The sequence below is a fragment of the Vidua macroura genome, chromosome 7, assembly GCF_024509145.1.
Source record: "Vidua macroura isolate BioBank_ID:100142 chromosome 7, ASM2450914v1, whole genome shotgun sequence".
NCBI classification, from domain to species: domain Eukaryota; kingdom Metazoa; phylum Chordata; class Aves; order Passeriformes; family Viduidae; genus Vidua; species Vidua macroura.
Genome location: NC_071577.1, coordinates 29,057,796 through 29,068,055, shown reverse-complemented (window position 1 = coordinate 29,068,055; position 10,260 = coordinate 29,057,796). Strand labels below are relative to the sequence as shown.

Here is a 10,260-nt window from a genome sequence, read left to right as displayed (position 1 = left end):
CCAGTTAATGATGGAAATGCTGGGATCTATTTTCTTTTTTCCAATTAAATAGAAACCTTCACCTGGCTCAGTCCCAGTTTCTACTCCCTGAAAACATCTTTCACATTCTCTGACAAATCTCCTGACATTGCTAAGACAAGCTATCATTTCCTGAGAGGTCCTCAAGCAAGGTGAGACCTGTTTGGTTCTTGGATGGCTGCTTACAGGGGAGATTCACTGGCCTGCAGGACGTGATTACGATCACCGCGTGGAGCACTCTCTGCAGCTGGTGCTGGTGCTACAGGGTGTTCAGCCTTTTGGACTGCAGAGCAAAGCCCATTTTCTCACCCCTCCTTAAGATCTCCCAGATATGGTTACGCCGCCCTCTTTCAGTGTGCCTGGAGTGATGTTTAATCCTCTGTGCATTTCATTGAATTTCACTTATCGTCATTATTGATGAGTGACACAGAGGTTAAACGATTCGCATCAAGACATTTTGCTCAAAAAAAAAAAAAAAAAAAAAAAAAAAGAATACATCAGTTTTGAGTCCATGGAGACACTTTTCTCAGATGCCAATCAGATGGGTAAGTGCAGCAGGCAGGTACCTTCTCAGAGGGCTGCTTTGCCAGTTGGGAAGGGGGCCCAGTGGAACCACCTGGAGATTTCCAAGTTCGTGCTGTACAGTAACAGTGGCAGAAAGGGAGAAGCACGTTTGCTTCTTGCAGCTTGGCTGAGGCGCAGAGCCTGGGAGTGCCTTTGCTCTGAGCTCTACAGCCAAGGGCAGGATGCTGGTGCTGCCAAAGGGTGGGGCAGCCCACCTACAGACTCCAGGCCTGGGGCCGGAGTGCCTTTCCAAGCTTGCTGCAAATCTGTCCCAGCTGCGTTCCTCAGCTGCTGTCACTGCCACAGTCATTTCCATGGGTGCAGGTGGCTGGAGCTCTCTGGTCACAGCACCTTCCCAGGGCATGGCTGCTTGCATGACTGGCCGAGTGGTTGGTAAAAGAGGTAACAGAGCTAAAAATAGTGCTCTTCTTCCAGACGTCCTTTATGTGAAGCTCTACAGACCTAAATTCTTCAAAAACAGATCTCTCTTACACCCTCATAAGCATCACTTCATTTTGTTTTTGTCATGGCCAGTTACACCTTATTGCCCATGGAATTTTCCAAGTGGAAGACACACTGGGAGACACAAAGCCATGAAGGAAATTTGCCCTGCTTTGTCCAGAGTTTTACTTCCTTCCCTGCTGCTCTCCTCATTTCATTTGATCTATTTTAACCACTACCACCACACTGGAACACAAACCTTGGTGCTTTGGCCAACATCCAGCTGTGAAATGTGTGCTCTTCTTCTGCATGGTTCACTGCACAGGTGTCAGGAAAGCTGTTCCTCGTAGTCCTGAGTCAAAAAATGTCTGTCTGTCAAAGCCTGGCAGAGAAGATGTTTGTATGGGCAGAGCACTCTGGGGTCCTTCCCAAAGAGGAACAGAAAAGGGATAGCGACAGGGAAGAGAGGGGACATGTGTGAAGGTTTTCTTCATCTGTACTCTTTCTGTATAGTGAATGGAGAAAAGGAAAGGGAAAGAGAGTCCTTTAGAAGACATTCAGAGCATCAGACCAAGCTTCTGCTTCAGAGTGCTTCCTTAAACATCCTTTTTCTATGAAGACTATCCTGGGCTGTACTTACTAAGAGTTAAGGCCAGAAAGAGGAATGTAGATCAGAGATATATGTAGTCCCATTCCCTGTTTTTTGGTGCAGAAACTGCCTTTTGGTCTATTGCTACATCTTCTGCTGCAGGTTGATACCCACCCTACACATGATGGTAAAGGTGGGACAGGCAGAGGTATCAGCCACAGAGTTTGCTTTTTGGTAAGCCATCGACACTTGGAGAGATTTTCCAGCAAGTGCAGTGTATTTGTGTGCAGCAGCTCTTCTAAAGGTGACAGTAGGCATGCCACCATGCCCTCTACATATCTGCCTGACAGGACAGTGTGTCGAAAATGGAAATAAGGGAGGCAAAGGGACCCATGTTACGAATCAGAAGTGCTGGTGCAGTGGTAGTCACAAACCTTCAGCATATGTGAAAACATTGCATTGTTCTTTTTCTTTCTTTTTTGTTTTTTACACCAAACATATTTAATATGGCCATTTCAAGTTTTACATGAAGCATAAATCAAAGAGAAATAAGTGTACTGGGCACAACATGGATTGTTTTTGTAGCTTCTAAATTTCTTAAGTGTTAGGTCATTTTACTTACAAGTTAAATGGCTGTCTGCAAGAGACCTTGGTTGGTCATAAATTGTCCTTCCAATAATATAAAACACACCATTTGTTTACCACACGTATGCGCTTCCAAGTAGATCCAACAGCTCGTAAAGAACAGGAGCCCCTATGTCATCCCTACAGAGACCTCTGCAATAAAGAGCTGTTGGAATGACTCTGTACTCAGTAAGTGCAATCAGATCCAGCAACAGTAGCTTTTATGGGCTTTTTTCTCCCCTCCAGGAAAACCTGAGATATTAGTGCAATATTAAAGAGCTGTGATGGTTTTACCCAGAGTGGGATCTTACTCTTCCTATGCTCCCACTGGTTTTGGGAGTGGAGTGAGGTTAACACTCACCAAAGAAGGTCAGAATCAGACCTGTTAGGATGGTTTGTTTTCATAAGGGATATGATTGATTAAAAAGGTTAATTGAATATTATGCAGCTGCCACAGCAGTATAAACTCCAAGCTCTGGCTTATAAACAACATTTGCTGCAGAAGGGTTATTACCTGCTTACAACTGGAGCAGTAAGCCTTTCGTTCCTTGTTTATTCCGGGATGGTAAAGCAGTAAAAATGCACATGCTGGTACATGACCTCAGGTGGGCTCCTAGGAAATCTTAGCCCAGTTTAAGTAATAAATATGTTCTCACACTGGCAGAGGTATGCCCTGATTGAACTCTGAAGAGAAACACCAACTAAAAGCATCATTTGATCTAGATTAGAAACCTACTTTAAGTGTTTGAAGTAGAAAAGCAGTAGGAGCTGATCTGAGTCTCCAAAACCTTTTGTCAATAGAAAAGATCTGAACAATTTCCTTTTAATAAAATTACTGCATTTTTATTGTGATTTCTGTAGTTCTTGGACAGTACAGACGGGTGTGATATTTATCCAATAAATAACAGGCTAACAGGATCACTAACACTTCCACTGACTCAACCTCAGATCATGCTGAGGGTGACCAGATTAGTGTAAGAGATCCACAAGACTACGGGATTCACCTCGCCCCACTGAACAAGGCATCTAAGCTGGCCATTTGGGGGTCTCTCTGTAATCAATGAGGAGAGTGACACATGTCTTTCAGAGGAAAAGTTCACCCCATTCCATGTGTCTAAAACAGGAAAGATTAATTTCACAAGAGGGATGTGCCAATCTCTTGCCATGGACTTTGAAGGAACCCGGACAGTTTGTCCCATATATAGGAATCCTGAAGACAGGGTGAGGGTTTGTCCCATATGTACCTGATTCTACGTACCTGATTCTGCCAATCAGCTCAGGAGGAATCCCAAAGAGAGGAAAAGAAGTATATCCCCTTCAGCTGCTTCTGCATGAAACTACTGGTTCATTTGCACCAAGTATAATTCACTGACTCACTGGCCAACTGCTTTGCTCAGCAGCTTTCATTGCAAGCTCATTGCTGTGCCCACGAGGATCACCTGTGAGTCTCCTCACTCTCCCTTAAGGCTCTAGCCCTGTGCACACCTCCACAAAAACAAGTTGAAAGTCAATCTCTTGAGTAGCTGCACTAACTCTTGCTGCAGCCAAATTAAATCTTTCTCATCAAGCAACTGGATGAGACTCCAACTAGTCACAACTGATGTATCTATCAGTTGCTCACCCAATAATTGCTTCGCATCACATACATAATGCACAGATTAATTTCTCCTTTCTTCAAACCCAATATTCAATTTGCCACTGTCATGGCCCATCACAGCTCCTGCTAATCTGTCCTATTTCTGTTTCCTTTTGGACAACGACCAAGTCAGTCAACAAGCCATTTTTATCATAAATCTTCTGGTTGACAGATTTGTCCAACCCCTTGCTCTGAGCCTCTCCCTGCTGCACCGCCATTGTCCTTCAAATCACCTCTGCCAAGAGGCAGTGAAAGACACCTGGGCAGCAGGACTGTGCTTGCAGCACACACTGACATTGCTGCCTCTCTTTCTGCCACCTCCAGCTCATTGTTAAGTGGAAGCTCTTCAAGGCAAGACCATTCCACATCTGTGCTGTATCACTCACCCTACTAGCTCCTCACCAACAGTTCCTAAGCACCACCAGAGTTCAACTGACAGTGTTGGTGTGGTAATGACAGACTGAGACCAACCATTATTTGGCAATAAAAAGAAATAACAACAGACACCATGAATTATGAAAAAAAAATTACTTTTTAATGTACAAAAGGTTTATATACAGGTTCAGCATGTTACCTCCATTATGATGTAGAAAACAGCTAAAAATGTTCTTAGGATATAAATTTGACAGAACAATTCACCTACAGTACTTTTAGTAATGATGTCTTCTATACATAATATATACAGTGCTGGAAAGATTATTATAATACTTTTTCAGTAAATGAAGGAAGACCACCACTGGAAAGTCCAAAAAATCTCAAGTAAGTGGAGATTTGGTTTTGCTTCTGTATTTGAACTTTTGCTAATGAGATATCTGTGAGGCAGGACTCATGAGCCATTGTTGCCCTATGCAGCTGTTAAAAAAGTCATTAGCAAACAAAGGATACACAAAAGCCTGATCCATCTCAGCATAAGGGATGCCCAGTTGTACTCCAAATGTCCAGGACAACATACAATGTCCTAAAACATGTACTGCCCTCTTTTCATAAATGCGAAGGCAAGGGCAAGGTCAGTAACTGCAGGAGAATATATACAGCAGAGTATATAACAATCCCTTTAAACACAACTTTCACAGGAGACACAAATAAACAGCCAGGCACCTTGCTTTGCTTCCCTGTCCTCATGCATCCTGGACATCAGCAGGAATCACTAAGGGGTGAAAGGCAGGGCTGAGAGCACCCTGTGTGCACCCTCTGCATTTGGGATGAGGATGATGAGACTGCAGGATGCTGAGCAGCACCTCCCTGCACCAGCTGTAGCCAGGGATACCTGGCAGCAAAGCTGTCCCGATGCACCACTGCCAAACACAGCTCCTGCCTACCTGATGTCACAGAGTTTGCCTGGAGGTAGCATGTGGCATTTTCATGTCAGCCCCTGGTGATACTGGGAAGAGTGATCCTGACATCAGTTTGTGCAAAAGGAAAGAAAAGACACCAGAAAACACCCTTTTAGAGCTGTCCTGGTCCTGTGCAGGGACAGAGTCAGGTGCAAATGGGAACATGACACTGACATGACAGGAAGACAGAAAGGGAAGAGTGAAGCTCTACAGATGCTTACTCAGTCCAGCTGTAAGAACCTGGGGGGATGTCACACTTGTTCCCTGCCCCTCAACATATGGGGTACAAAGTATTTGAGGCTATGAGAGCAGGATGAGAGGAGTTGTCATTGTCCAACGCAATCTGAAGTTAAGCAAGGACTCCTCCCAAGAACATGCACCCCACTGCTTCTACCCTTTTGTCTAATGACAGCAAAAATAAATAATACAACAAAGATAACTTACTGGCAGGTGGGACTGTCCTGGAAACAGCTGATCACTATTATAAGCAGTTATATTCTGGTGGAGAATTTGACTTCAGGAGGTCCTGCTTCTCCCATCTCTTCCCCAGTGATGGTTCCAAGAGATTCTCATTGACCAAGCTATTATTCTGACTCAAATACCTGTTTTGAGACTATACACATGTTTAGTGCTGCAGGTGCAGTCTGCTAGTGCAGGTGCTGCAGGCTGCAGGTGCAGTCTACTAGTTAAATGAACAACTCAGGTTGATCATGGTATATTTTTTGGATACAGCAGGTTTTTTTCATGCTGTGGGACATGTTAAGCTAGCACTGGGTGCATGCCAACAAGCCTGCTTGTGGGGCAGGGTGTTTTGGCTTATGCTTGGCCCCACAGCAGTGCAGCAAGGCACCTGTTGTGCACATGGAGCCCAGGCAGAACCCTGCACTGAGCACATCACACAGACGAACCCTGGCAGATTAACCTGTTCCCCTGGTGCTGCCACAGTGCACGGTGGGCTGGAACAATCGTAAAAATCTCTCCATCACCATCACTTGTTTACATGAGCACCTCAGCATGGAAAACCCACCAGAGAGCGAAGCTGCTGCAAAGCTGCACAGGGATCCAGTAATGTGTGCTCCAGCACTCTGACATTAAAGATGCATGTGGGGCACTCACAGAAAGTCACTGTGTTCAGAAGGTGCAAAGTTATGCATGTGTGTCAGTCTGCACGCCAGAGCCTTCCTGCCACAGGGGATTATTTCCCAGTGATTGCTGTTCCCAGACCTCTGCTCCACTCTGCACATGATATAAACCACGTTGTAAACACATCTGATCAAAGTGTGCATTCACCTTTTATGTGTCTCATCAATGTGTCTTTCCAATGTTTTCTCAGAAACACCACTATGTTTTTATAAATGTACATTTTATATACGCTTCTGACAATACACTATATTTGATTTTTAAAGGAAGAGAGGCCTTGGCTACTTAACAAGAAAGCATGGTAAGGCACTTTGCTGAGAAGCCATTTGGAAACGTTGCTCTTTGCAAGATACAAAGGTATTTACGGTATAAAACAATACTGCTGGCAGAGGGCTTGTTTGGAGACGTAACTAAACCCTACTCTCATCAGAGCAGAATACATAGTATGGCTTTTATTCTAACCAAAACCACATCCTCCCATTTCTTTCTGGGGTGGGTTGAAAACGGAATTTTTTTGCAAATATAACTAACGGAAAAATGATGGGGAAGGCTATTTACAGGGCTTCCCAGAAGGGAGGGTTTAATCTCTAACCACCCTCATGCTGTCTCCTAGCTTGGTGGCGATACCATTCAGTGCTCTGGGAAACCAAGCCAAAAAAATAATACTAGAGGTGCACCCTTGTGGTACTGAACTGCCTGCATATAGTTTACATAATTCTGTACACAGACTTTTAAAAATTTTCATTTTGAAATCCTTTAATGTATTTAACACTTATAAAAAACCCTACTCTATTGAAACAGATTATTTTTGAAAAGCACATTCATACAACTGCTTCACGCAGAGCCCCTTGGATAGCACCAAGGCCTTGTGCTTTACTGTTACGACATCATGTTTAGAAATTTACTCTCTTCTGCCAGCGTGGTTAGCATGGAACTCATATCACCTATTGCCATATTGCTTATCCCCGCAGGTATGGTTGGCAGTGTCAGAGAGTTTCGTGGAGTCGTCAGGCGAGAGGAGTTCTGGGAGAGGTTCTGCAGGATGCTGGGGCTCAGGGTTCCTGACATCAGGCTTGAATGGTCCCCATCGTCCATGATGGCATCAAAATCTATCTGGGGCGGCTCAAGACCTTGAGAGTCCACTGTGCTGGACACCTGGTTTGTTCCTGGGGAAGGCAGAGTGGCTGGCTTGCTGTTTTGTGTGCACTGCTGCTGCCTGACCCGACAGTCCGTGTGGTTATCGAAGCCGTTGTTCTGTTCATACATGTGGATTTGGCCATAATAGTACATCAAGTTGTTGTCCCTCGTGCCGTCCGCGCACTGCTGGGCTGGTGCCAGCAACATGTCGCTGGTTCTTTTATGCATGGCCTCTGTTGTCTCCTGGCCAGGGCTGATGGTGCTCGTAGGATGGGGAGTTCTCATATAGCCCAGCTGCTGGGCGGTGCGGACTCCTCGGGGTCTGCTGCCTGGGTTTGGCTCCGGTGGAGGATGAGGCTGGATCATGCCAGGCGGATATGCCTGCGCAGCTGAACCCATCACGCTCTGCTGAGGCTCAAAATTGGGCTGATTGGAGGTCATGATGGGCTGAGGAAAGGTCTCCTGAGCTACAGGGAAGTTCAGGTGACTTGGCTGAGATGAGTAGTTCTGCTGACTTGGTTCGTGCATGACCTGTCCCAGTGCTGTGCGCTCACTGTTGCTCCTGACCATCAAAGAAGGGTTGGCCACCATGTCCATTTGCTGAGGGTGAAGGTGGGGTCCAGACTTTGCTGCCATGTTGCTACAATTAGGAGAGATCTGATTTGGGTTGCCACTGACCGCACTGGGGCTCAGCATCTGATGTGGTTGGTTATACCCTGTGTGCAAGCCCATATCGGAGCTCATGCTGGGACCTAGGCTCATGTGCTGCTGCCGCAGCTGCATGCAGTTTAGCCTCTGCCCATCCATGCCCATGTTTCTCTGCATAAAGCTCTGCGGTGTTGCATTCATGCTGTTGTCTGGCAGCTGCATCTGCTGCTGGTTGTAGTTCTGGTACTGACCAAAGTTCTGCTTCTGCTGGACCACCGCTAAGTTCCCTTGTGAAAACTGCTGCTTTGACTGATTGGACATGATATCAACTGTGCCCGAGCTGACTTCATTCCACTGGACAGGCATGTTATTTTTATTCATGTCTGAAGAAGTATCAAAACTCATGGTACACTCTGCCATCATGGGTCCCAAGTGGCTCATACTTGCCTCTGCCACCGCCATCCTGCGCTGGCTGGGCAAGGCTGGAGGCTGCAGCTTCCCACTTCCTTGGAAGTTCTGCATCTCATTGTTGTATCCCACAGAAGTGCTCTCGGCCACTGTCCCATTGTTCTGGGATTTGATGTACTGTACCACATCATCTGGCAGCATAATGTCATCATCTCCAATGGGCACATCCGTCTCCCCGGACATGGCTTCCATGGTGATGTTTTCACTGATGCTCAGTGGCCGGGGTGAGTAGGTGTGCCGGGGCAGGCTCCCATCTGAGCGCCCATAGCTCTGGAGACCAAAATTCCTCCTGTCTGTGGCATGTGGAGGATGGAAAGGGTTCACACTGTTAGTGCTGTTGAAGCGGTGAACTCGTGGGAGAGCCTGGGGGTCTCCAGGAGGTCTCCTCACTGGGTCGCTTGCCCGTCTTGTGCAGTTGCCCTGCACCTCATGGGGAAATGCTGGAGCTGATGCGTAGCCATAGGTGTTACCATCACTGCAACGCCTGGGGCCTGGTGGGAGGCGGATGGAAGGCAAGGTGGGGTCTGGTCCATCCATAAGTGAGATCCTGTTCTTCAGGGTCATCCTCTCCATGTTTGGCAGGGGAGTCGGAGGAGGGCCCCCTGTGGCAGCAGCATACTTGGCTTTCAGCCTGTAGTGCTGAGCTGGTGTGAGGTTCAGCAGACCCGGCATCCCACTGCACTGGCTTGCCTCGCTCGACCGGCGGGAGGCATCTGTGGAAATGGGGTCGTAGGAGTCCGCAGAGCTCGTGTTGTTAGGGCGGTGCCCGAAATGCGAAGCCTCACTAGAGCGGCGGCTGGAGAAGTACGGGGAGATCCCTGAGGATCGGCGGCTGACAGTGTAGGCAGAGCTGACAGTGCTTGTTGTACTGTCACGGCGCTCGTTGAGTTGGTTCAGCATTGTAACCTCGTTGACAGACAGCTCCATTATTCTGGGGTTAGGCAGCGTAGCAGAAGAACCACCACTATTTTCTAGAACAGAGCCTGAAAGAAAGGTTGCAGGGAAGGAAAAGGTTTAGTTAGCTGAGAACTTTCACTTCGTAGTGTTCTAGGTGCCAGAATATAGACCCACAAAGCCACCCCCAAATATTTCATGGGAGTGATGATGAGTTTCATGTGCTGCTAGTGAATTCAAAGCTTCATTTCTAGCTCTATGTGCATGAAAAGGGAGCAAGAAGTCTGGGGAGAGAAGTTAAGAAATCCCTGCTGCAGAGCATTTGTAACATGTACACTCCTTACACTCAGCTTCTGAGGAAATGTCTCCACATGGGCTTCCCTCAGTGGGACAAAGGTAGGACTGATGTGAACAGTGCCACAGGGACACCACACAACCACAACCACAGCTACTCTCTGGGACAGATGCACAGCAGTCAGGGAGAGCAGGTCCAGAGCACAAAGGCTGGTGTTCAAAGGCTCTTCAAGAGCAACACAAGAAGCTCTCAGATCTAGTATAACCCAGGCACGATGCCTTTGGATTTCTTGGCAAAGTTAGGGGACATCTAGAGGGTTCAAAAAGATGCTTTTACCAGGACCCACCAGCCAGTGGGAAAGGAGACTATGAAGCTGGAGGCAACAGCCAGGAGCTTCTGAGTGACGAAAGGCCTGTTCAGAGCAAGATTATGGAGGGAGGTCTTGTCTGGATTGCTGCTGTGCTCCAGTGGT

At 46.9% G+C, this 10,260-nt stretch overlaps 1 protein-coding gene across 1 annotated transcript in view; it reads right to left on the bottom strand.

Moving 5' to 3' along the window:
- Positions 1-4,385: 4,385 nt before the first annotated feature.
- The window catches only part of GLI2 (GLI family zinc finger 2), a 188,539-nt gene continuing 182,664 nt past the window's right edge, over positions 4,386-10,260 (bottom strand). The window contains exon 14 of the mRNA XM_053982750.1: positions 4,386-9,582. Within this exon, the coding sequence (XP_053838725.1) occupies positions 7,226-9,582 (2,357 nt within the window). The 3' untranslated portion in view covers positions 4,386-7,225. The remainder of the gene's footprint in view (positions 9,583-10,260) is intronic.